The sequence below is a fragment of the Cnephaeus nilssonii genome (genome assembly GCF_951640355.1).
Source record: "Cnephaeus nilssonii genome assembly, chromosome: 15".
In the NCBI taxonomy this organism is placed as follows: Eukaryota; Metazoa; Chordata; class Mammalia; order Chiroptera; family Vespertilionidae; genus Cnephaeus; species Cnephaeus nilssonii.
The window spans coordinates 22,805,903-22,833,442 of NC_137086.1; the positions used below are offsets into that span (position 1 = coordinate 22,805,903).

The following is a 27,540-nucleotide window of genomic DNA, read 5'->3' on the forward strand; positions in this document are numbered from 1 at the left end:
GTACACACAAAACCCCATTCCTTGAAATTATATCAATAGTCTTGAAGTACTCTTGTTAAAAATAGTAATTTTAAAAAATCTCATTGTTTCTTCTATGCTACTAATTAACCTTTAAAAAGCATAAAGTTTAATAAGATTGTACATTTCAGTATATCCCTTATTTCCTAAACCCTCTATCCAAAAGTAGTAATACATTTTACACAGAGAAATGTTACAACTGATTTTATATGAACCTGTGAGACAAATAAGTTTTATAAATGAATACGATTTAAGTAGCTAAGAACATTTCCTTTAGGAAATAATTTAAATAAAGTAAAGCTAGCTTTATGTCTCAACAATTTTAAACCTCTGCTTCAATTAATTAAATTTTTAATTAAAATAACAATTGTTACTTATCTTTCACCTCTTACATAATTTTATATTGTATAGAAGTCATATTACCACATATGCTAGATTAGAATACTTCTGAAATAATTTCCCTTATTAAAAAGAAACTCAAAAAAGAGAGTGAAATATTCTAGGTTTAGAAGACTTAAATATTTGTTTGTTTATACATACTTTTATAGAGTTCCATACCTGGCACCTTCAATATCTCCCACATTACAATAAGCAGCAATCAACCTCTGGTATGTTACCTGGTAATGAAATAGGCCAATTAATATTTTTAAAATAACATTTCTAGTAAAGAAAAAAAGAAGAGTGGATGTGACAACAAACATTTATAATAACAGCTACCTACACGATTTGGTTGAATGTTTGCTTCCTCCATTTTTGCCAAGAAGTCAGTTGGTGAAAATTTATGTTCATTTTGAAGGTAGACTTTAAGTAAAGCATTATAGTGACTCACATCATACACAGTACCTACAAGTGAAATTTAAATCAGATTTTTAGAAAAGCACTTAAAATCATATTCTTTATCACAATGAAAACGTGTACTTAATTTAACAAACAAAAAGAGTAAATGATCACTTAAGTATTTCACCCCAAACTTAGACCCACTTATATAGAAAGCCTGTCAGAACAGATAGAGCAAGCTAAACTTGCAAGACAGTAATTACTGAATTACTATACAGTTACAAGTAACTGCCTATTCAGATATTAGGTCTCTTACTTATGAAGCATAGTATTCCCTTCCTGTTAGAAAATGCTGACAATTCCCCTGTATTTAAAGTGACTGAAAGATCTTTCTACATAAAGCAGTCCTTGTCACATTACAGACACTGAGATGGATGGATTGTGACTATAGCTGTTTATACAGGTAGGACTATGCTGGTAATTCGCTTACTTTACTAACCAGGCTACTCAAAGACTTTGAAGATTCCAATTCCACTCCACACCCAGTTGCTGAACACCATTTCTATTCTGCTTTTATTAATTACCTGTATTCAAATGACCTTTGTTTTCTTTCTGCAACTATCTTGCCTAAGGCCGCATTAATTAAGGTTACCACTCAGACTTACTATACCACTCATCACATCATGGTGACCAGATCAATCCAGTATTAACATGTTTTACTAAATTTTCAAGAATTAAATATCTTTTTATTCACCTGCCTGTGGCTACGTAAGCCTATGGTCAGTGTCTGCTATCAGCTTGAGATTCAAGGGAACAGAGACCTATTCTGTTAAATTAATATTTGGGGAATTCTTTAAAATATTATTTTATATTGATTTTTTTGAGAGAGAGAGGAAGGGAGAGGGAGAGGAAGAGAGAAACATCAATGTGAGAGCAAACATTGATCTGCTGCCTCCTGCACGCCCAATACCAGGGACTGAGGCGCAATTGAGCCCAAAACTTGGGCACGTGCCCTGACTGGGAATTGAACCCACAACCTTTCGGTGCTCGGGATGATGCCCAAACAACTGAGCCTCACCAGCCAGGGCAATATTTTTTATCTTAATACATAGACATGTAAAGTGCTTTACTGTTTCAGACACTGTGCTAAGTTCTCTGCTTATAAAGGCTCAGTTACTGTTCACAATAGCTTTGAGGCAAGCATTATTATCATCCCCACCTTATAGATGAAGAAAACTGACTTTTACTTGTCCAAAGCCACATGGTTATTAAGTGATTATAAATTTGAACATAGGTGGTCTGCCTTGAAAGTGCAATCTCTTAACCACTATAATACTTAAACAACACCATGTGCAATTCAACATCTGCTTTTTGATTATGCAACAAGGTTACCATATAGTAACTAAACACTTATTTTTTATTAAGTGTAATATGCACAAAGAAAGCATGATGGTCCTGGCAAAGAGGAAAACAAAGATGTTATGGATTCCACTCTCAAATAGGATATAGAGGAAAGACATGTTTGTGAACAATTATACTAGAAAGTAATGTGTCTATCTTTCTATTGAGGTGTTAACATTATGACTATGCAAGGGCTTTTTTGTATTTTAGCACATAACTTTTTTCAAATATTTCTCCCAGTTCAACGTGTTTTTTTATAAAGTATGCGACTTATTGACATATAGATATTTCTAGTTTTTATGGTCAATTCTTTATTTTCACTTTTCTGTTGCATTTACACTTAGAAAACTCTTCTCCATTCTGAAATATATTTATTTCATATCCACTTTTAAAAACTTAAAAAAATGAACCTGTCATCAAAATTAATTCTAGATGAATTCAAAACTCTCAGGGGAAGCTCTGTCTTTATTCTATAGTTTGTGTAAGTGCTACACATCACTTGAAGGATAGTCCTAGATATTTTATATATTTGTGACTACACTTGAATACTTTAATCTATTTTAGTTTCTAACTATGAAAAGTTATCGATTCTTGACCATTTAGTATTTCCAACTATTTTATTGTAAGTTAATTTTCTGGAATTTATAGGCAAACAAGCACATCACCAAAAAACGGTAACTTACAGTATTGTTTCACATCTTATTTCATTGCCATTATACATGATATTTATTAGTTGTTGGCTTTAGATTTTAACATGTTAAAGAAACACCCATCTATTCTTTAAATATTTTTTACATCAGAAATGAACATTGGATTTTATCAAATGGTCTTTTAAGCTACTTTTTTTGGAATAGGTACTATGTTCACAGTTCAAAGTTTAAACTGTTTTGTATGAATATAAACATATAAACATTTTTCTTCAAAATGGTAGCACAGTATACACACTATTCTGCATCTTAATTTTTAATTATATTTTAAAAAATACCCCACATTAGTATATGAAGAAATCCTTTTAACAGTTGCACAATATTCCATTTTATGGACACTCCATAATTTATTTAATCAATCTCCTACTGAGGGACATTAAAATTGGTTCAAATTTCTTACTATTACAAACAAGCTACAATGAAGAATATCCTTCTGTAAATGAGAGTATATCTGTATCTAAATTCAAACAAATGAAACTGCTTAGTGAAATGGTATATGCATTTATAACTTTGACAGACCTAAGTCCTTTGTATTTTGTTATTTTGCTTTTTAGCTTACCATTAAAGTAAAACTTGATATGAAAAAATATTTTATTCTTAATGCCCCTAGATGTCACTATAACTCACCGAGTAAATCATACTGTAAAAAATTTGTGAATCAAGTAGCCCTTGTATAAAATTAAATTAAAGTTTATTTAAAGAAATTATTGTTTTTAATATATTTTATTGATTTTAGAGAGGAAGGGAGAGGGAGAGAGAGATAGAAACATCAATGATGAGAGACAATCATTGATCGGCTGCCTCCTACACGCCCCCTACTGCAACCCAAGCATATGCCCTTGGCCAGAATCGAACCTGGGACCTTTCAGTCCGCAGGCCGAAGCTCTATCCATTGAGCCAAACCAGCTAGGGCTAAAGAAATTATTTTTTAACTAAGGGAAAAAAATATCTGCACCTTTTATACACACCACATATTCAAATAATCATACCCAATTCCTGAAGTTTGTCCCATATCCTATGAGCTAATTCTGTCCTCTCTGAGAGCTTTAGTTCAGGCAGGAGAGAACCACAGCTGCGCAGCAGAAGCAAGGCATGATTACCACCTGGGCAACCTATGAAAAAAGATTAATGGGTAACATTTAACATAGAATCAGTATCATACAGATAAATATCAAATCTTAAACTGAAACCTAAAAATATTCAAAACTCTCTTGCCTCCCTAAAGATAATATTAAAGAGCCTACCCGTAAATTGGAAAAATCCTATCCTAATCCACAAGTATAATTTACAATGTTACTAAATGTTCTAAGATTTTAAAAATTAGTCTGCTTTCTTAAGTCAGCTAAGGTTATGAATCTGTAATTTAAAAGACTATAGAATACAAAAATACAAGGAACCTAATTTATAAGCAGTGCTTACTGCAATTCAAAGGCTAAGTTCTCAGTATCTTATGAAATAACACAAAGTAGTACAATTAAAACCCATGGATATCAATTTTAGGTTTATAAATAGTTACAGAATAATATCAACTTTCTTCTCCCTTTATCCATGTCCTTTATCAAAATGTCCCTGAAAGCTGACTTTAAAACAAAAACAAACCACTAATTGTTTGATTCCATTTATATAAAGTATCCAGAATAACATATGGTATCTATATGAACAGAGAGTACACTAGTGGTTTCTTAGGACTGGAAGAGATGGGAAGGTTTGGGAGCTGATGGGGGTATGGAGGTTTCTTTTTGGGGTGATAGAAATGTTCTGAAATTGTGGTGATAGTTGTACAATTCTGAATAAATCAAAAAAGAGAAAATGAAAAACATTATTCAAATGCACATTAATTATAACTGATACTTCTTTGGTATCCCTCTTCATTAAACTCTGTAGCTTCTTAATGTGACTGAAATCCATGGACGGGCTTTAGGTAAGCTGGTGAATACTCTGAAACTACAAATAAAATTATGTGTGTTTGCATGTGGGCTTTTTGTGTGTGTGTGAGGGGATAGGGAAGTAGAGGGCTTACAAGCTTCCATCAAATTATCAAGTTGCATAAGTGATTCAAATAAATTTTAATAGCTAAGTGAAAGTGAAAGGGAAATAATAAAAGGGAAATGATTAACAGTGTTCCTGGAAATCTGTCATTTGTGATTATTTTAGGTAAAGCTGACACTAAACAAGGGAAAATAAGAAAAACTAATACCTTCCAAGAAAATTTACTACTAAAAGTAACTCTTTTATAAACTATGAAAAACAAAAGGGCAATTTTTATTTGATTTTGAAAAAAACACCTGAAACAAAATGTCTTAGTTACTCAAAAGTTTGCCCTGATGAGCTGGAAAGACAGAAAGATAACAAATAAAATAAAATCATGATCACTAGAAATCACAAATAAAAGTATCAAAGAGCTTGCCCACCAACAAATACTTATTAAAAGCCCAACTTTTTAAACAGAAAAGTTTGAAATACCTGAGTGACAGGTATTATCAAAGACTTTTTGTAGAAGTGACTTTGGGATGCGGCCAGTTCTTCGGACAGAATTATCTAATCTCATGAGAGCCCAATCAAACTGACTGGCACTCCTTCTTTGAGAAGAAGTGGACTCCTCTTGAAGATAATTCTTTTTTTCAGCAGCAATGGCATACAGCCTGGCTTGGCTCAGTAGTCCTCTATAAAATGAAACACAATTAATAATAAATTAAGTCAACTACTACCCATATAGGTCATCTTTTTAAAAATATATATATTTTATTGATTTTTTACAGAGAGGAAGAGAGAAGGATAGAGTTAGAAACATCGATGAGAGAGAAACATCAATCAGCTGCCTCCTGCACACCTCCCACTGGGGATGTGCCCGCAACCAAGGTACATGTCCTTCACCGGAATCGAACCTGGGACCTTTCAGTCCGCAGGCCGATGCTCCATCCACTGAGCCAAACCGGCCAGGGCTAGGTCATCTTTTTGAACAAAATTTATACAAAACTTTTTTATTAGTTTCTAAATACATAAATTCATATTCAAAATGCAATAGCATTTTGCTCAGAGAAGTATAAACTGGTAGGCAAGAAAGTTTGACTTTTGCTTTAAATAAAATCAGACACAAATACGAATTATATGCAAAGTAAATATCTTGACTAATTATTAGAGTGTATTGATAAGGTCCCATATGGAAAACTAAGACAATAATATGGTGTGTACCTGATTTCAAATATCAAACTTAAAAATAATCCTATGTGTGAAGGAAACCATCATAAAATCTACAAACTGAATTTAAACTTTCTCTGCATTCGAATATCATTAATACAAAATTTCTAATTCAGAGATTTATATATGTATTCCAAAATATTTTAAATTTTCCAATAGCAGCCAGTACATACAAACAACTATATTGTATATACTAAGCATATGTTAACCAAATATAATATAAAAATACTTATTAATCCAAGCATGCCTTCAGGATTATAAACGCATGCTTGGCATGTGTGTATTTTTACCACAGTCAATTACCAAGATAAATATTTATATAGTAATAAGTTTTATTAAACTCCTGATTTCCTACCCTACATCATTAACCTGAAAAACCAATCACAAATTGAGTGATTAAGTATGTGATGTTACATTAAAGAAAGCTACACCAGTAGTTTCATCACAAGGTGATGTAAAACACAGAGGCAGCATTTGATACCAGACTAGAAATGTTACCACTGTGATCTGGGACAAATCACAACCACTCTAGTCTTAATGATTCCACCTAAGCAAATAAATATAATGAAGTGAAAATAAAATGGAAAAAATCAGGATACTAACTAAACAAGTCAATGTCACATTTAGTTGATTAAAATCTGTTAAATGAGCAAAAGTGCCTCATTGATTAGTCTGTTAAATTAGCAAAATTAATTAAATGCTAGATTATTACCTAAAAACCACAAAAGATACACTCTTACATATTCATTCCTTATTTTCAAAGGTTTTCTCTGGCCATTTATCTGGCTATTAGAACAGCTGCTACTAAACAAAGCCTTTGTTAATCAAGCAAACACAAAAATGATATTTTAAATCACCCAAAATAATGTGTCAAGTTCAAGTGCAGTCACATTGTTCAACAAAAGTTGATTATAGCAATTTCAAATTATAGTGAAGTATATCTGCCCAAGTCTTTTACATAATCCAAATCTGATACTGTGAAAAGGCTAAATAAATAAATAACACATTTGTTATTTATTTCAGTTTTAAAATGTTAACATCAAACATAAAACAAAATTCAGGCAAAAGACAGAAATGTTAATATACCAGCACAGCATTCTGAACACTCTAAAGCTAATTTTTCTTATAAATCTTTAATGCAGCCATTAAACGTAAGTGTGGCTTTCATTAAGTTGAAATATGAATCTGCTATAAAATAAACTGGGATAGGGGAAGGATTACCCATTTAAATCAAAGAATTCTTCAGTCTTCAAAAGGATTCTCCAGCACTTCCCCACATGGCAGTGCTTTCTACATTTATTATTTGGCCCAGAAATTATTTTTAAATTCATTAAACACATCCTGAAAGAGACAAAACTTTCATAGCCTGGTATGCTGTGATAGAAGGGAAAGAACAAGTCCAGGGGTTATGATGGGTCCATGCAAGAGAGGCATCTACTCATCAGCTGGCACAAGCTGAAGCGCACTGCTTCCAAATGCCGATGATCAAAAAAATTGATGTAACCACCTAACATGTCATAAATGGCTCAGGAGTTCCCCTCCTAAGACTCCAGCACTCACCACGAATATTCAGGTTACCCATGAATTTTCTGACACTAAACAAGGGAAAATAAGAAAAACTAATACCTTCCAAGAAAATTTATTACTACAAGTGACTCTTATAAACTGTGAAAAGCAAAAGGGCAATTTTTATTTGATTTTGAAAAAAAACACCTGAAACAAAATGTCTTAGTTATTCAAAAATCTGGCATTTAAAGTTATTCTTATTTTTAAAAAATTGGTGGTGGTGATTTTTATTTTTACTCTTTATTAAAAATAAAAAAAATTAACAATTTTATAGTGGGGTGTCTGTATTTCAAAAGCTACAAGAGATTAGTCTGAGTGGAGCGAGCGAGCTGAGTGGTTGTGTAGTCCATCTCGGAGACCAGTAGCGCTTGCAGCATGGCTGACCAACTGACTGAAGAGTAGATTGCAGAATTCAGAGAAGCTGTTTCACTATTCGACAATGATGGTGATGGAACTATAACAACAAAGGAACTGGGAACTGTAATGAGGTCTCTTGGACAGAATCCCACAGAAGCCAAGTTATAGGACATGATAAATGAAGTGAAAGCTGATGGTAATGGCATAATTGACTTTCCAGAATTCTTACAATAATGGCAAGAAAAATGAAAGACACAGACAGTGAAGAAGAAATTCAAGAAGCATTCCGCGTGTTTGATAAGGATGGCAATGGCTATATTAGTGGAGCAGAGCTTCGCCATGTGATGACAAACCTTGGAGAGAAGTTAACAGATGAAGAGGTTGATGAAATGATCAGGGAAGCAGATATTGATGGTGATGGTCAAGTAAGCTATAAAGGGTTTGTACAAATGATGACAGCAAAGTGAAGATATTGTACAGAATGTGTTAAATTTCTTGTACAAAATTGTTTATTTGCCTTTTCTTTGTAACTTATCTGTAAAGGTTCCCCCTACTGTGAAAAAAAAAATGCATGTATAGTAATTAGGACTTTATTCCTCCATGTTTTCTTCCCTTATCTTACTGTGATTGTCCTGAAACGTTATTTTAGAAAATTGATCAAGTATCATGCTGCATGTGGCTTATTCTGGATACATCTAAGCCCTTCTGCATATCTAAACTTAGATGGAGTTGGTCAAATGAGGGAACATCTGGTTATGCCTTTAAGTAGTTTTCTTTAGGAACTGTCAGCATGTTGATGTTGAGTGTGGAGTTGTAACTCTACGTGGATTATGGACATTCAACAATATGTACTTAAAAGTTGCACTATTGCAAAACGAGTGTATTATCCAGGTACTTGTACACTTTTTTTGTACTGCTGATCCTGTACCAAAAACATTTTCTTTTATTGTTACTGCTTTTTAAATTTTGTTTAGCCACTTAAAGAAAATCTGTTTATAACACAATTTGCCTCAAATCCATTCCAAGTTGTATATTTGTTTTCCAATAAAAAAATTTTTTACCTCCCCTCCTCCCCCAAAAAAGCTACAAGAACCAGATTTTTATAAGCAGGCTTCCACCTGTCAAAAGGCTCTGTCTTTTTAAAATTAATATTTTACTTTTTCAAGGCATTTTTAGGTTTACAGAAGAATTATCTGGGAAGTACAGAATTCCCATATACCCTCTTCCTCCTCTACCCAGTTTCCCTTATTAACAGTAAAGGTGAGACTAGGTAATGGAAAAACAAGTAAAGTATTTAGATTTTATGATCTATATATATAAAAGGCTAATATGCAGTGTCCTCTGGGAGTTCAACCAGAAGATGGGGGCCCCAATCGGCCCTGATAGCTGGCCAGGCCTAGAGACCTGGCCTAGGGACCCTACCCGTGCACAAATTTCGTGCACCAGGCCTCTAGTATGCTTATAAAACACAAGACTGATTTTCATAAAGCTGCTCTCTTGGCTTATTTTGTTGTACCATTCTGTAGTCAATGGGGATTGCAAACATCATTTATGTTCTCACCAATCCCTTATTTTGACTATTCCACTTGTGTTTTCTTTAGCCTGTTGATACAGTTGATTACATTAATTGGTTTTCAAGTGTTGAGCCAGCCTTGTACACCTGGAATAGACCCCAAATTGGTCACAGTATAGAATTATTTTAATACATTTTACACACATACTGACCCCACTTAAGTTTTAAGATATTAAAAATTCAAAAAGATAACTCCTAAAGTGGTTGGTACTCCTTTCAAATTGCTCCACTGCTATTCACTATACCACTACTACATTGTTCCCTGAAGCTCAAAATCTTAGGATAATTATTTTATTGTTCAATCCCTCTCACCCTTCACCCATCCTTCCAAGCAAGGCAGAAGTCAGCAGGCCAAGCAAGTAAGCAACAGATGGGATGAGGTTTGAGAGGAAGACTGGCTAGGCCATAAAGTATTTTGAAGCTAAAGAGTCTGATTTTTTTTTTCTAGACACAGATTTTATTTCAGGAACAGGATTGTATCAGAACTCTTAGGCTTATAAGCATGATCTATTTCTGTTTTGAAAAGGTAAGTCAGGCTGCTGAATGGAGAATAAATTAGAGGGCAGCAAGAATTAAAACAGAGATCCATTGAGGAAGCTATTGCAGTATAGTCCAGGTGAGAGAATGATGGAAACTTGGACTACAGTGGGCAGTGTAGATGGGGGACAGAAATCCATAGCACCACGGCCATCACCTGATTTAATTACAAATTCCAAGTCACACCACACAATTTGTTAATTCTTACCTACATGTAGTGAAGAAAATCTCACGTATTAAGTGCTTACTTAATTCTCTGTATACATCTGACACTATTATGTATCATTTTCATAAACAATTGATAAGCACAATCTTAAAGGCAAAAAAAAGAAGGCTCCATGGCCTGGTGGAAATACATAAGCTGTAAGAGTGTGGGCTTGAGCCCTAGCCAGTTTGGCTCAATGGATAGAGCATCGGCCTGTGGACTGAAGGGTCCCAGGTGCAATTCTGGCCAAGGGCACATGCCTGGGTTGTGGGCTCGATCCCCAGTAGGGGGGTTGCAGGAGGCAGCTAACCAATGATTCTCTCTCATCATTGATGTTTCTATCTCTCTCTATCCCTCTCCCTTCCTCTCTAAAATCAATAAAAATAATTTAAAAAAATAAAAGAGTGTGGGCTTGAGTCCTACAGACCAGCCTGAGTTCAACCTCTGCCATTTATAAGATATGAGACTTTGGCCAAGTTACTGCAACTCTCTCAAAGCCTGTAAAATCTGAGAGGTAACTGTATTTACCTCATAAGAATATCATAAAGATTGACTGAAAAATACACTGTTTCCCAAAATATCACACTTCTGCTAGGAAAGATGGTTTTAGATTACATCTAGACAAAGATTTTCCATTTTAGTAGTTCTATGTATTGTAATAAATATTTTAAAATACTTATCACAGCAAGCTCTTTATTTTACTAGAATTCCCACTTAAGGCAAAATTAAGTTATAAAAATGTTAGTTTAAACCTAAAACCAATGTTAAGAAAAATATTAGATATAAATAACAGTTTAGGTAGTACTCAGTTTTGGCAAAAAAATCTGAAGGCAGTATACAAATGCCCCAAGTTTGGATAACATTGGAAAAATGTATATAAAAAAACTGGCAAAGTAACTGTAATAAATATTAACTTCGTATTTACCAGAGCATTTTCTTTTTTCAATGTACTAACAGAAAGCACATAAGACTTACTTTAAAGGGCCTATTGAAATTCAAGCTAAACTATTTAACAGCTACCTGGCTCTGGCAAAGGTATTTGGTCTAAGCATTAGTTCCTCATATGAAGAAAAATACTACCTTGTAAAGGTAACATTTAAAAAAGCAGTTATCAGATTCCTAACAGAACAGTGCTCAAAAAAGCTCTTATTCTAGAACATGCTCAATAAACATCTGTTGATTGGCCTTTTTTCTAGTCTTTTGTAGAGCTGTCACAATGAACTTTCTCCCTGAATTATTTTGCAAAGCCTCAATTCTTCAAAAAGTCTTGCCCAGTTAAGCTGTCCCTCAAACACAGCTCTATACTTTATGCTAAGTCACAGAATTTCTGACTAAAAATGTGTGCAACTCTCCTACACTTTGATAATAGTCTCCGGGCTTGAAACACCAATGCCATTCCTTTCTCCCTATCCAGATGTTCCGTCCAACTCAGAATACTGCAGTCCATTGGGATGTCTCAGCTCTGACAGGAAGTGATGAAGAGTCAGTTAACCAGGTTGAGACCTATAATGTGATGGGGATACTCTTTAAAGTCTACAGTGTGAGAGTGGGATGAAGTAGATTACTCTAACGATCCCTTGCAGAGTTTACATTCTGAGATCTTTTCATGTGCTTACTTACCTGTGATAGTCTTTAATTCCTAAATTTATAACATATCATATATTACCTTTTTTAAAAATGTTTTTATGTCCTTAAATACTTTCATAACCTAAACTACAACATATTCAAAACATTTCAGAACTGGGAATCACAGTAGTTGAATCCCAACTGGAGATCCTGGATAAAATAGTTCATTCTTCTAAGCCTCAATTTCCAACTTTGAAATGTGTGATGTATTCATACAAATACACTTTGAAAATGGCAAAGATCTAAACTAAAGGTACTATTGTTTATATTAATCTCCAAATCTATTCTTCCTAATTCTGTTAGCATCCTTACCAATCTCTCGTTCTCTCTCTCTCTCAAGAAAAGGAAGTATCTTTCCTCAGTTCTGCACCAACTAGTTGAGGCCCTATTAGTCCTAACTTGTAGTATTATGTTGTTCCTAACTGTTCTGTCCATCTCCAGCCTCTATCTCTCCATGAGTCTATGTGAACTTTGTCAACATTTGTACCTCTCAAAACCTTTCAAAGGCTTCCAACCATCAAATGACCAACTTTCTAATCAACCTTGTTAGCATTAAGGAATCAAATAACCTTTGCAGTGTCAACTTCCACTACATACCTCCCCACATTAGTCACACAGGATAAAAGTACCACCTCCAAGTTTCTTCATGCTCTTCTCTTCCCCTGGAACACTGACTAGTCATGAGCGTGCATCCTCTCAAACTGAAGTGATCCCCTACCACAAAACAAATGTGATTGCTCTTCTCTCTAAAAGTAAATTCATCTCCTATGGGTAGCACTAATGTAATAGTTGCACTGTGCCTATCATAATCCTCTGTAATTGATAAATTTATACACACAAGGAGCAGAGGCTGAATCACAGCCCCAAAGGACCGAGACATACTCTCAATGCTTGAGAAGATTTTTTTTAAGTGATAAACAAGGGAGTTTTCTTTCCTTCCAACGTTAGACACGTCACATCAGTCTGTCATAGGACAATATGTTATCTTCACCTTTGAGCCAACCATCAATCTAAATCTACTTCCAAAATGGTTTACCTCAAAGCTAATCTTTCCTCTGAAGCACGTAAGTACTATTCTTAAAACTCTCACAATATATAAGCAGCTTATAATCCAGAAGTGTGAGAAAATGAGTATGAGAAAGCAAAAGTGTTGCTCTTCCACCTCCCCAAAGAAAGGGTAAGAGCTGGTTTTTAAGAAAACATTTGTTTAAAAAAAAAAGCGCTGCCCTGGCCAGGTGGCTCAGTTGGTTGGAGCGTCGTCCCATACACCAGGTTATGGGTCCGATTCCCAGTCAGGGCATGTGCCTAGATTGCGGGTTCCATCCTCGGCTGGGGCACATGCGTGAGGCAACAGATCAATGTTTCTTTCTCTCTCTAAAAATCAATGAAAACATATCCTCAGGTGAGGATTTAAAAGAAAAAAAAACACATTTTTTAAGTACTGAAATAGGAAAATGAAGAGTAAGAGTAAAGAATATAAAAGTATATACTTTTTGGCCCCCGTCAATGTGGCTCAGTTGGATGGAGTGTCATCCTGTGTAGCAAAAGGTGGCGGGTTCAATTTTTGGTCAGGGCACATACCCAGGTTGCAGGTTCCATCCCCAGTTGGGGCACATGTAACCCATCGATTCTTCTCTCTCATATCAATATTTATCCTTCTCCCTCTCTCTAAAAAAAGTTTATACTTTATGGTGCTCCAATTTTGAAAACAGATTAATATATTTGCTTAATAATACTCAGCTTTCCTTCTCAGACAGGACATTCCTGGAAATAAAGATCAGAGTGAATGTGTGGAAATTAACTACATTATATGAATGGGCTAAGTACCCCAAACTTCTTTGCATCTCACAATATTCCTTACTCAATGTCTAAGATTTTCATTGATATCCTCAACTCAAGGCAAAAAAAATAAAACGAAGTTCCTGCCTTCAAGGAACTTACAGCCAGGTCTGGAGTGCTGGTGGCCACACATGTAATCATGTTAATGTATGCTTTAGTGAGTCCAGCTATGAGAGAAAGCACAAGAAAGGAGCAGTCAAATGAGAGAAGCAGTCAAGAAAGATTTAACAAAGAAGAGGAACACTTGAGTAGGGGAAAGGGTAGACACATCTCAAGAATGAACATTATATTCAAAAGCAAGCAGATATGTAGCATGGCCCACCAGAGCCTTGCTGGCCCACAGACCAGCAGCATTTTTATCATTTGGGGGCCTGTTAGAAATGCAGAATCTCAGTCCCCTGCCTAGATTTATAAAATCCAAACCTACCGTTTTTTAAAATATATTTTTATTGGTTTCAGAGAGGAAGGGAGAGGGAGTGATAGAAACATCAGTGATGAGAAGGAATCATTGATTGGCTGCCTCCTGCACGCCCCACACTGGGGAGCAAGCCTGTAACCTGAGCATGTGCCCTTGACTGGATTCAAACCCAGGACCCTTCAGTCCGCAGGCTGCCGCTCTATCCACTGAGCCAAATAGGCTAGGGCAAAACCTCCATTTTTAACAATATCCCCAAGAAATTCTTATGCTCATTATAGTTTCAGAAACCCAGTAGACTTCAAAATAATAGTTTGGTATGGTTAGAATATAGGATGCCATGGGAAAGAACTCATAAGAAGCAAGACTCCAACATCTCCAGATCATGGAGCACCTTACCCTGGACCTAGTGGGAGTCATCAGTGTCTGACTGTAAGTAATAAAATGACTTGATCAAATTATCAAGGAGACTAGAGAATGATATGGGGGTTGGAAGAAGGGATTCATTCCACATGAAGTAAATCTAATAAGACTTAATCATTGTGGAGTCAATACATGGGGGTAGGGGAGGTGTCAATGAAATATGAATGAGAAATCTCGAGGAAATAGCAATAGCAATATTCACTAAAGCACAGAACACACAAGGAACAGATTTGGGAGGAAAGACTAGACCAATATGAGATTTGATGGATCTGAAGTACCTGTAGTTCAATCAGTGGATATCTAGTAGATAGTCCATGTACAGAAAGAGAAATAATGCCATCATCAGATAGGTAGGGCTGATACCCTGAAAATGGAAGAGGTCACCCAAAGGGGATTAAAAAATGAGAAAGCAAAGGACTAAGGACAAAACACCCCCAAACATCAACATTTAAGAGATAAACAGAGGAAAAAGGAAGCACCAAAGCCAGTGAGAAAAATGCTAAAGACAAGAAAATCAAGAAAGAGTAATGTCACTGATGCCAAGAAATGAGTCTAATGCAGGCAAAATAGGTGACAGTAATATGCCAGAGATCAAGGCCTTGAACATGGGTCATCTTACACATACGTTAAGTGACTAGAAGGAGTTATATACTAGTATATCAATGGTTCTTCCTGGGTGATAGAATTAGGATGATTTTTAGTTTACTGCTTTTTCCTGCATTTTGCAATTGTTCCTCATGAGTTTTATAATTTAAATATATACGATAAAAAAGTTAATAAACTAAGACAATGATGGTTTTTGCAGAGGTGACTGCAGTGGGTAGATGAGGGGATACAAAGTGAGGAAATGAAGGATGGGAGTACAGACAGGGAAGAGAGATTGGGAAGCATCTAGAGTCCTGGGAAAAGTTTTATATTTCAGGAGGGAAAGATCTAGGCATGCTTAAGAGGCTGAGGGACAGAAGATTGCATAGAAAAAGGGTTTAGTGTCCAGGAGAATAAGGGGACAAATACTTCTTTACTTGCTGAGCAAACAGTGGTGAATAAGATAAAGTTCTGCTCTCACACAACTTATTTTCTAAGAAAATAGAGAAAAGATAAACAAGTAGTATCAGACAAGTGAGATATGCCATGATAAAACTAAAATAGGGTAGTTTTTTACAGTGAGTGTTGACATAAGGCTTCTCTAAAGAAACAGCATTTAAGTTGAGTCCTAAATGACAAGAACTCAACTTTACAAAGAAGCATGAAAGACCTGTTACCTCTACTTTACAGATTAGACCAAGGATCAAAGAGGTTAGGTAAGATTTTGGAGCAAGTAGATGGAACCCAGGTCTGATGAACACCCAGACTTTTTATAATAGAACTAGAGGCCCAGTGCATGAATTCGTGCACAGGTGGGGTCCCTTGGCCTGTCAGGTGATCAGGACCGATTGGGGCCAGCTGGCCGGGGAGAGACCAAGGGAGGTTGGCCAACAGGCCCCAATAGGAGCCCATTGGGGCCCACCAGCCAGGGAGGGGCCGTGGGAGAGCTCCAGAGCATGTCTGGCTCTCTCACCCAGTCCCCATCAGCTGGACCCCAGCAGCAAGCTAACCTACTGGTCGGAGTGTCTGCCCCCTGGTGGTCAGTGCGCGTCATAGCAACTGGTTGAGCGGTCAACCGATTCGGTTGGACACTTAGCATATTACGCTTTTATTACATAGGATACCCTTTCTACTAGATTGTGTTCCCTCTGTTGTTTCCCTCAAATGCAACAGTGAAGATGAACGATAGACCCTTCAAGGGATGTTAAGGACTAGACAAATAGGAGTAACTGGCATAACTGTCTTTGTCAAAAGAACACTTTGAAAGCCAAAAGATATAGTTCTGCGAAAGCAGAGGCATGAAGGTCATCGACTGAGGCCTAATGAGAAAATCTAGGCAGGCTCCAGGTTACAAGTAGGCTACATTCCCAAGATTTATAGCTAAGTTGTTAAGCAGTCATAAAACATTTCCTCCATTTAATTTTATGCAGAGAGTAGGTTTCCAGGCTGGTCCACAAAGATCCATGTAATCATACTTATTATTATAGTAACTAATAAAGCATTTACTAGGTACCAGGCCCCACTACCAAAGCTATTACTACTCCCACTTTATAACTAAGGAAATAGGCCTGGCTGGAGATACTAAGTAACTTGTCTAATGGCACTATGCAAACAAGTAAAGGTCAGCAGTCCAGCCCTGGCCTATTACAGATCCTTAGCTCTTAGTCTTAGTTCTTATGCTGTCTCCCAAAATACCTTTAAACACTAGTCTTTCAAAGTCAGCTTTTCCCCAATTCTAAAACCTCAGTGCCCATCTCCCCTTCTCAGGGGTCAGGAATACTATTCAAATGAATACTTATTCCCTCCACCCCAAAAAGCCTAATACCAAACCTATCTCTTGATAAACTTCAATCCATGAGGGCATTTACTCACACGTTTGACACCCACTGAGAATTTAACTTGCCTTTGGAGTCCCCACGGAGGGCCTTGCATGTGTTCATTTATTCATTCATTGACACTTACTGAGCCTACTCTGACAATTCCCAGCCCATACCACAACCTCGTAAATACTAGGAAACTCAAGCAAAATCCCAAACTGATCATAATTAAGTGACCATCTCTAAGCTATCCCTTGCTCATTCAAAACTCCCAACCTACTCTCCCCTCCCCCCCCCCCCCCCAATAAAACTCAAAATCTAAGTCCTAGCTGGTTACCGATCACCAATAATGCGTGCCCATGGGACAGCCCTAGCAGGTCAATCCTAAGGAGAGTAAACACCCGACCCTCGCAGCAGCCTTCAAAGCCCCTCTCAGCTTCGTAGGCCGGAGGTAGCCCGAGGACACGATCCAAGCCGGAAACAAGCCATGCCCGCGGCCATGACCTTCTGAAGGCGACCAATCCACATCACCCGAAAACCTCTGTAGGGAGCATGGTCCGATGCCCGGGGAGGTTTTAGCCCTGGAGAGGCGAAGTGGGCACTTAGAGGGGGCAGGAGGGACCCATGGCCCTCCAGGGTCAACGCCTGATCACCCGGAAGACGCCCACATTGCAGGCGGGCTGCGGGGAGTGCAGGACACTCACCCGGGGACCCGCGCGATGCGAGCTGCGGGCTGACAGCGGGCGGCGGGCGGCCTGCCCGGGCCGCCGGCGAGGAGGCGCAGGGAGAGCGGGAGGCGCGGAGCCGCCCCGGCGCGGAGGAGCCAGCGGGCCGGTCTCAGAAGGGCTGCCATGGCTCGGCTGTGCCTACCGCAGGCTGCACGTTCCTCCAGAAGGACAGGAGGAGCACGTGACCTCGGGGTCGCCCGGCGCGGGAGAGACCAAGGCCGAGCGCGCCAGACGCCAGGGAAGGCATGAGTCGGTTTTCCGCTTGGAAGATGGAATTACCGACTTCTGTGAGGAGGTACGGGCCCCACGCCACGTTTAAAATGACAACGGGGCCTTATTTGTTATTTAAGGGAGTTTTCACTTTCCGTCTTATGACCTTCACCCCAGCTGGTTCAGCCGCTCCACCCCTACGCTGTTCAGTTGGTAGAGTCCGAAGAGGTCGACTCCTCCCAGGTCAACGCCGGAGCTTGCCCGGGCCGACTGACGAGAACGCTCGAGAACTCTGGAGAAGAGCTGACTGTGAAGATCCCGGAGTGCGGAGTCTTCAGTGCGGAGGCGGTTGCCCCTGGCGTTCAGTGTTGCCGCGCGAACTGATGGGGAACGTCCCGGGGCTCTCCGAAATGTGGGACAGAAAAACGTGGAGGACCTTTGCACTCCGCCCGGGGACAGGGTAAAGGAACACCTAGGTCCGACCCTGCGTCCACAGGCCATGCCTCGCTTTATGAACTAGCTGGAGTCTGACACTTGCAAAGCTTTAACCGAACTCATCCCCACCCCACCCCAACTCCCAGGCTCCCCTCTTCCTTCAGTAAAGGCACCAGCATCGGAGGTAAGAGCAAGATGATGAAGAGTCTGGAGCCAAATCTGGGGATAGCATAGGAGGCTCTTGCTTTCATAGGGTTTATAGTCCAGAAAAGTCCCCTGTGCACAGGTTGGACAGACTTCCGCTCCCTCCACACCACCTGGTTGCCTCCCTCCCATTCCCGGGTGAGCACTCAGAAGTTACCTTTGGAAGCCCTGCCTAGTCATTCCCCGTTTGGCTGTTTAGCTCCCTTGACAGCCTCCTTGAAAAAGAACTGTGTCACTTTTTCTTTTTCTATTGACTTATTGGGGTTGGTTAAAATTACATAGACCCCAGGGGTACAATTCTATAATACATCATTTGTATATTGTATTGTGTGTTCAACACCCCAAGCCAAGTCGCCTTCCATCACCATTTTTCCCACCTATACCCTCTTCAGCCTCCCCCTACTCTTTCCCTTTGGTAATCACCATACTGTTGTCTGCCCATGAGTTTGTGTGTGTGTGTGTGTGTGTGTGTGTGTGTGTGTGTGTGTGTGTGTGTGTTTGCTTAATCCCTTCACCTTTTCCACCCAGCCCTGTCACCTCCTTCCCCTTTGACGGCTGTCAGTCTGTTCTCTGTATCTATAGCCTGTTTCTATTTTGTTTGTTAGTTTATTTTGTTCATTAGGTTCCACATATAAGTGAAATTATATGGCATTTGTCTTTCTCTGACTGGCTAATTTCACTTAGCATAATACTCTCGCTGGCCAAAGAGTAAGATTTCCTTCCTTTTTTAGGGCCGAGTAGTATCCCATTGTGTAATTGTTCCACAGCTTTTTCCTCTACTAATGAACACTTTCATTCATTCCTCTACTAATGAACACTTGAGCGACTCCAAATCTTGCCCATCCTATATAATAAAAGCCTAATATGCTAAGTGTCCAGTTGTCCGTTCAACCAATCAAAGTGTAATATGCTAATGATATATATGCTAAGGCTGCTCAACCGCTTGCTATGATGTGCACTGACCACCAGGGGGCAGACGCTCCTACTGGTAGGTTAGCTTGTTGCTGGGGTCTAGCCAATCGGGACTGAGCAAGATGGGCAGGACATGCCCTGGAGCCCTCTCACAATCCCTCCCCTGCTGCTCAACCTCCTACATCCCTCTCTGACCCTGATCATGCACCGGTGGGGTCCTTCAGCCTGGCCTGCACCCTCTCGCAATCCGGGACCCCTTGGGGGATTGTCGGAGAGAGCCTGCTTCGGCCCAATCCCACAGGCCAGGCCGAGGGACCCCACTGGTGCACGAATTTGTGCACCGGGCCTCTAGTTTTACATAAAACATGAAATATCTGAGATTATAGCCATTATAATCTAAGACAAAGATTTTCACTTAAGACCAATTTTTTTTTTTTTTTTTTAAGAAACATTCAGCCCTGGCCATTTTGGCTCAGTGGATGGGGCGTCGGCCTGCGAACTGAAGGGTCCCGGGTTCGATTCCTGGTCAGGGCACATGCCCAGGTTGTGGGCTCCATCCCCAGTGGGGGGTGTACAGGAGGCATCCGATCTGTGATTCTCTCTCATTACTGATGTTTCTCTCTCTTCCTTCCTCTCTGAAATCAATAAAAATATATTTAAAAAAAGAAAAAAGAGCCCTAACCAGTTTGGCTCAGTGGATAGAGCATCAGCCTACGGACTGCAGGGTCCCAGGTTCGGTTCTGGTCAAGGGCATGTACCTTGGTTGCAGGCACATCCCCAGTATGTGCAGGAGGCAGCTGATCAATGTTTCTCTCTCATTGATGTTTCTAACTCTCTATCCCTCTCCCTTCCTCTCTGTAAAAAATCAATAAAATATAAAAAAAGAAACATTCATCTTCAAAATTCTGAGCTGGAAGTATGGTATTCAATACCCTGAATGGGAAATTTACAAGATAGGGGATATTATTCTCATTTCACTTAGGTCAATTAAACTTTTTTGACATCCTAACAGGGCCCCTACCCTTTATGGTTAATCACAAAAGATCAGAAAATAGAACCGATCACTCATAATTGTTTGTCCACCTTTTTGGAGTCTTCTCCAGTTTTCACACAAATCCATTCAAAATAGTGTGAGCCAATTTACAATAGCTAAGATCTGGAAACAGCCCAAGTGCCCATCAGTAGATGAGTGAATAAAAAAAGCTGTGGTACATTTATACCATGGAATACTATGCAGCAGTAAAAAAGAGTCTCTTTCTCTTGGAGACAGCATGGAGGGATCTAGAGAGTATCATGTGAAATAAGTCAGTCAGAGAAAGACAAGTATCACATAATCTCACTCATATATGGAATCTAATTAACAAAATAAACTGATGAACAGACTGGATCCAGAGACGCGGAAACATGGAACAGAGTGCAGAATCTCGGAGAGAAGGCGGGGGAGGATGGCTGGGTGGAAGATAATCAACCAAAGACCTTGTATGCATATATGCATAACCCATGGACACAGACAATAGGGTGGTGAAGGTCTGGGGTGGGAGGCGGGGGCAGGCTGGAGGGGGTCAATGCGGGGGAAAAGGGGGACATATGTAATACTTTCAACAATAAAGATTAAAACACACACACACACACACACACACACAACAGTGTGAGCAAAGAACCAAGTGATTGCCTTGAGTTTAAAAGCCTATTTTGCTTAAAAGACTTAACATTTTAAGCAACAGATTTAATGTTTAGCTGTGATTGTATTTTCTCTTAAGGCAACTTGTCTGATGAATCAAGGGCTTCTTCCATCTGTGATTACATCTCCATATTCAAATTTATTCATGTATGTAATTCCCAATTATTCAAAAAAATTCTGCTTTGACTTTTATTTGCACACAGCCCAAGATTCTCAGTATAAGTGGAGATCCAATTTATTATTGTTATACCCTTCAGCAACACTTCTGTCAAATAATAATTCTTTCATGAGCCCACAAACCAGAAAGACAGATGCAGGGTCATTTACTATAAGAAAGTAACCAGCACTGGCAACAAGGGGTTGTTGCTGATATTTTCCCAGTGTTATCATGTGTGAAGGCTGAAAGTTTGTGTGTTTCCCACAGGGCAGATAGTGTCTGAATAAATCAATAGTAGTCAAACATAATTGGCATTTCAACGTATTATACAACTGAGTCCCTTCAAGACAGAAAACAGTTGTAATCCTTGTAATAGCTGAAAATAAACTTTAGGAAGTCTTATTAACAGTCATTGTTAATTCCTGAAATGTGACATGAATCTCTTACATTTCCTGGTTAATTGATTTTTTGTTTTTAAGGAACTAGAAAATACATTTAATTTTCTCTGAGCAATAGATAATGTGGTATTTCTGTTTTGGCTTGTGCCTCTCTAAGGCTTGAAAATTCATCTTTTAAAAGTTGGACACTTTTATGTAACTTGCCTTCTGGTAATTTCAGTTTAAGTTGGAGAAGGAGACTAATAAAGTTTACTTGGGCTTAGGAAAGAATACATGGATTTTCCAATACATTAAGTTGCAAAGACACTGATATGGCTGTTCTTGGCTGCCCATCCTGTTTTCCAGGCCTGATTGGGAAGAATACAAATCACTTAGAAATATGGTACACATAGCAGGATGTAGAAACGATGTGTCTGTGTGTTGTCTTCCACTGGAGAGCTAGTGGTATGTTTTCAGTTGAGTGTGGGAAAGTTGAATTATGTTAAATTAAAGCAGATTGTGAACTATATATGGGAAGGAAGATATGTTTTTATTACTGCATGTGAGAAGGAGTAGTAGACTGTGTCAGCATTTTGTTATTGTTGTTGTTCCAGTTTGTCTTACATGCATAGTTCTTCTGATTTCCAAAATCACCCCCTACTTATAGACAGGGATCAGCATGTGACCCAGGCCTAGCCTATGAGAGAATTCCATCCTTTTGGCTAGAGTTTTTGTTTTGGGTACCCAAACTAAGGCAATTGGATTTATAAATGCAGCTAGTACCGCATATGTCTTATCCTAGAGTCATCAGCCATTAGAATGTGAGTTAGTAATTGCCATTCTCCCTGCCCACTGAAGACACCTGCATGTAGTAGGAGAGAATGAGAACACATAGAGAAGTAGAGCCAAGGACTAGAGAGAGGCCTGGTGACTGACTTCATTGGGGTTTCTATATCCAGTTGTGCTTGAAGTCAAATTTACACCTGGGCTTCCCAGTTGCATGAGCCAATTGGTAACCTTTGTACTGAAGCTAGTTTGAGAGAGGTTTTTGCTGTTGCACTAGAAAAAAGGGATTTAATACAAGTTGAGTTTGGATAGGATCATCATTCTACCAAATTTTAGATTTAGTTCTTTGGCAGCATGCTTCCTCTAAACATGAATAAGTGTTGATTCTTTATTCATAATGGAATGTTTCAATTCATTCTGTGTGTTCTCATCATTTTTTATTATTTTGTTGATTGTAATTTCATTACATTTTTAAAAAATAATGCACTGAAAATGCTGAAAGATTAAAATACAGCTAAGCTGTACTCCAAAGTTTCAACAAAAGGGAACAAATTAAGGATAACTAATTTTTTTTTATTTAAAAAGTCAAATACACTCCAAATTGAAACTAACACAAAAAATTCCACAGGAAAATAGCGCAAAAATAGAGGTTGAGGAGAAATACCCTAGAGCAAAGGTGAAATGTCTGTTGACCAAATGGCTTGGAAATAAGACTTTCAAAGAAGAAAGTCTTATTTAATTCTTCATTACACACTACCGCTACCTCCCCAAATATAATTCGCTGCTCTAGGGGGCTTAGTTCCTCCAACTTCTACAGATCCCATGACATATATTTTTTACATAAACACCCCAGGTGATTATGATACACATCTAATTATAAATTTATTGAGTGAATTACATAAATGAACTCATTTCACTTTCATAGTGGTTCTATAAGATAGATTCTATTATTAACTACATTTTATAAATGGAACTGAGGCACAGAAAGGCTAAGTTGCTCAGGATCACACACACACTGCTAGAAAGGGGTTGAGCCAGGTTTGAAACTTGGACAGGCTGGTTCCAGAGCCGGTGTATTTAACCACTACCTTGTACTGTGTTTTTTTTGTTTGTTTGTTTTACTTTTTTTAAATTTAATTTTAAAAAATTTATTGTCTAAAGTTTTACATATGTCTCCTTTTTCCCCATCCCCCCCAGCCATTCCCTCCCCGGGCAAGCCCCCACTGCCCCAGTGTCTATGTCCATTGGTTATGCTAATATGCACGCATACAAGTCCTTTGATTGCTCTCTAACCACCACCTCCCCTCCCCTGCCATTTGTCTCTGGATCTATTCTTGTTCATCAAATTATGTTGATCATTATATCCCACATATGAGTGAGATCATGTGATATTTATCTTTCTCTGACTGGCTTATTTCGCTTAACATAATGCTCTCCAGTTCCATCCATGCTGTTGCAAATGGTAAAGGTTCCTTTTTTTTTTATAGCATCACAGTATTCCATTGTGTAGATGTAGTACAGTTTTTTTAATCCCCTCATGTGTTGATGGGCACTTAGGTTGTTTCCAAATCTTTGCTATTGTAAATGGTGCTGCTATGAACATAGGGGTGCATATATCCTTTCTGATTGGTGTTTCTGGTTTCTTCGGATATAGTCCTAGAAGTGGAATTACTGGGTCAAATGGGAGTTCCATTTTTAACTTTTTGAGGAAACTCCATACTGTCTTCCACAGTGGCTGCACCAGTCTGCATTCCCACCAGCAGTGCAGGAGGGTTCCTTTTTCTCCACATCCTCGCCAGCACTTGTTGTTTGTTGATTTGTTGATGATAGCCATTCTGACAGGTGTGAGATCGTACCTCATTGTTGTTTTGATTTGCATCTCTCAGATGATTAGTGACTTTGAGCATGTTTTCATATGTCTCTGGGCCTTCTGTATGTCCTCTTTCGAAAAGTGTCTATTTAGGTCCTTTGCCCATTTTTTTATTGGATCGTTTATCTTCCTTTTGTTAAGTTGTATGAGTTCTCTGTAAATTTTAGAGAATAGACCCTTATCTGAAATATCATTGGCAAATATATTCTCCCATGCAGTACCTTGTACTCTTTTAAATAACAGCCTGGATACAAAAGCACAATATTATAGATGACAATTGCAGGCAGGCCAGTAGAAGATATATTCGGTTCATTTAGGGGCTATTCTGCCTCTCAGGAACTCTTCCACCTTAGCCAACACTGATTTCTCTCATTTCTGAACTTCTTATACTCAGCTTAAAATCAGAATCACACAACTTGGCATTTAATTATATCCCCTTTCATTCTGTTAGTCCTGCCTTCTCAACTGTATCAGAAATTGACTGAGAACTCGGGTTCTGTGTAGAACCTGGTGCATGCACCGTTAAGTTATTTGTTGACCAAATTGAAAAGTGCAAGATTGATCTTAGAAACCTGTTACTTGTGAATTTTAGATTCATTTAAGGACTGAATTAATGAGGTTGTCATTACATTTTATCAGTTCCTACCCCTTTGCAGTTTCAGATGTTTAACCAGATATTCCTCCCTTCGGTCACATCAGATATCCTTTTGATGCTCTGCACTACTCAAAGCCCATGTTTATTTTGCTAATCAAATCATTGTGGGAAAATTTCCTTCTTGTAGCTGAGAGCAGCAGTTCTTGAAAGATTTTCCTTTTGAGAAAGCTTCCAGCAAGCCTTTCCTCTTTGACTTTTGTTTATTTCCTAGAAATGTCCATGCTGGGGCAAAATTACTTTATCCAGATGCCAGTGATTGAAAAGACATTCTAATTATCTGTCCATGGTATATCATAAAACTTGTTTGGAAACCCATTTATTGAACTTGTAAATATTCAGAGGAAAGAGTGGTTTTCTAAGTACTGCTAAAATAAGGTTGGTGTTTGGAAATACTGTAGGCTTGATTGCATTGAATTATAAGTTGAATCATTACTAACAACTTCTGGGAGGTTTTCAGTGATTGTTTGATTCAGCTTTACTGACTATACTGCCCACAGCAACTCTGGCAATGATTCCCCTAAAGGCACAAAAGGGCTGCCCACTTTCCGAAATTCATGACGGCTGCATTTGCCTGCAGAGTCTGGAAAGATATAAGGTCTTTGGAGACTAGAAATGTGATTTTTTCCTTGTTTTAACTGGCAGTATGAGCCTCTGGCATTTCAAAGTGCAAGTCATTAGTGTCCACCCATGTGATGTTAATCTGTCTGTGTTTCAGTCTCAGGACATTTTCCAGTTGCTTCTGCCACAACAATCTCTGCCATGTCAGTGCCTCTGATGCCCTTGTGAATTCAGGAAGCTCTGCATTGCCAGCAGGACTTCTCAAAACTGGTTGCTAACCGATCCTCAATTCCACCTTTCAGCTATCTTTAAAGAAAGTCTCAAAGCTTACTTAAAAGGTGGTGCTTCTGTTTGGCATTTTCTAATCTGGGCTGAGAGCAAGCAATGAGAGAGAGAGAGAGAGAGAGAGAGAGAGAGAGAGAGAGAGAGAGAGAGAGAGAGAGAGAGAAATTCTCAGTAGAAAGAAGGCTTTTATTTTAAATTTAGGGCTTGAGTCATGCAGTCTGGGGAACTTAAGTTGATGTGATCACATCTAGAAGAAATATGAGACTGGGGGAGGGAGAAAAGGGAGATGTGAGAATTGCCAGAAAGCTACAAAAACAAGGCACTTGAATGGTTGGAAGGGACTCAGGAAAGCTAGGGGCTTCAGGTGATGCTTGAAACGGGTGTGAAGGGTCCGAATCATCAGGACAGCCTATCTTCCTTCATCTTCTTGGAATGACTAAGCTGAACCCCCTGATGTCTGACCTATGGTTTGGTGGAGGGCCAAAGGGGGAGGCGAGCGTTCTCCTTTCATCAGATCAGTCCAGACTTCCCAGTGTGTTCATATGACATGGAGCCAAGCCATACCGAACAGCTAGTTGACAGTTGTTAAGAGCCTTGGCCTTTTATTTAATCATCAGAAAAACCGTAGCTTGTAGGTGCTGGTAAAGTGCCAGATTAATTATTCAGAAACAAGTGCCTGGGATTGGACCAAGTGTTGTCTCATTAGCATGCAGTGTCCATGCTGGAGTCTGGTTAGAAAGCCACAAAGACTGCAGGAGGGTTTGGTGGGAGGGAACCAGGGGAAAAATAAAATTAACTTTCCCTGTGTTGTGCTGTGAAATCTCATACTAATAGAATGCTACCCTCCCCAAAATAGAAAACTCTCCAGTAATGTTCCCGGGTTCAGACCCTGTTCTGGAATATGCAAGACAGTTATTCTATCAGCTTCCTGCATCTTGGCCCATAAACTTGGCCTTCATTCCTCTTGTGTCTAAGGCCAATCTTCCCACTTCTTTCAGATCTCATCTCCCTTTATCTGTTTTTAAGGACTTCACTCCTGAAATTCTCTCTTCTTTCTCCTGTACCCTCAAGTTCCCCTCTTCTAAATGATTCCCAACAGTATGCATTTCATCTTAAAAAACAAACAAACAAAAAAACCCTGTAGATTCTACTTCTCCCTCCAGAACACCCCCCTCCCCTTTCCCTTCACAATAAAATTCCTGAAAAGAATTGTCTATACTGGTTTTTTCCTCTGCTTCATCAGTTTTTGTTCACTTTTGAACTTACTCAAATCAGACTTTTGTCCCCACAATTCCGTTTACCAATACCTTTATGTTGCCAAATCCAGAGGTGAATATTCCTCCTGAGTCTATTTTACTGGATTTTCTCCTTTTTGCAACCTTTAAACATTGCAGTGCCCTGGGCCTTGGTTCTTGGGTTTCTTCTCTGTCTGCTTTGGCAAACTCCTCTACTCTCATGGTTTTTTTATACACCATTTCTATAATGATGACACCCAAATTCCTATCTCACTTCTGCTCTGAGGTCCCATCTCCAGTTCCCACTTGGATGTATAATAGATAGCTCTGATCCAAACTGCTTCTCTCACAGTCTTCCTTCTCAATAATGACTCTTCTATTCTCTGAATTCCTCAGAGCAAGA

General features: G+C 38.7%; 1 protein-coding gene, 1 long non-coding RNA gene and 1 pseudogene across 3 annotated transcripts in view; 2 read left to right on the forward strand and 1 right to left on the reverse strand.

The window, feature by feature from the left end:
- LRPPRC (leucine rich pentatricopeptide repeat containing) overlaps positions 1-17,964 on the reverse strand; it is an 88,747-nt gene extending 70,783 nt beyond the window's left edge. The window contains exons 1-5 of the mRNA XM_079792519.1: positions 17,749-17,964; positions 5,367-5,566; positions 3,893-4,015; positions 740-861; positions 577-635 (exon numbers count right to left, since the gene is read on the reverse strand). Coding sequence (XP_079648645.1) covers positions 577-635; positions 740-861; positions 3,893-4,015; positions 5,367-5,566; positions 17,749-17,897 — 653 coding nt within the window. The 5' untranslated portion in view covers positions 17,898-17,964. The remainder of the gene's footprint in view (positions 1-576; positions 636-739; positions 862-3,892; positions 4,016-5,366; positions 5,567-17,748) is intronic.
- Positions 7,462-9,300, forward strand: LOC307112119 (calmodulin-like; annotated as a pseudogene). The gene has a single exon. The product of its transcript is annotated as a calmodulin-like (transcript).
- Positions 17,965-18,257: 293 nt separating the features above from the next.
- The window catches only part of LOC307111750, a 60,832-nt gene continuing 51,549 nt past the window's right edge, over positions 18,258-27,540 (forward strand). Inside the window, exon 1 of the long non-coding RNA XR_013814618.1 lies at positions 18,258-18,601. This is a non-coding gene — a long non-coding RNA (uncharacterized lncRNA). The remainder of the gene's footprint in view (positions 18,602-27,540) is intronic.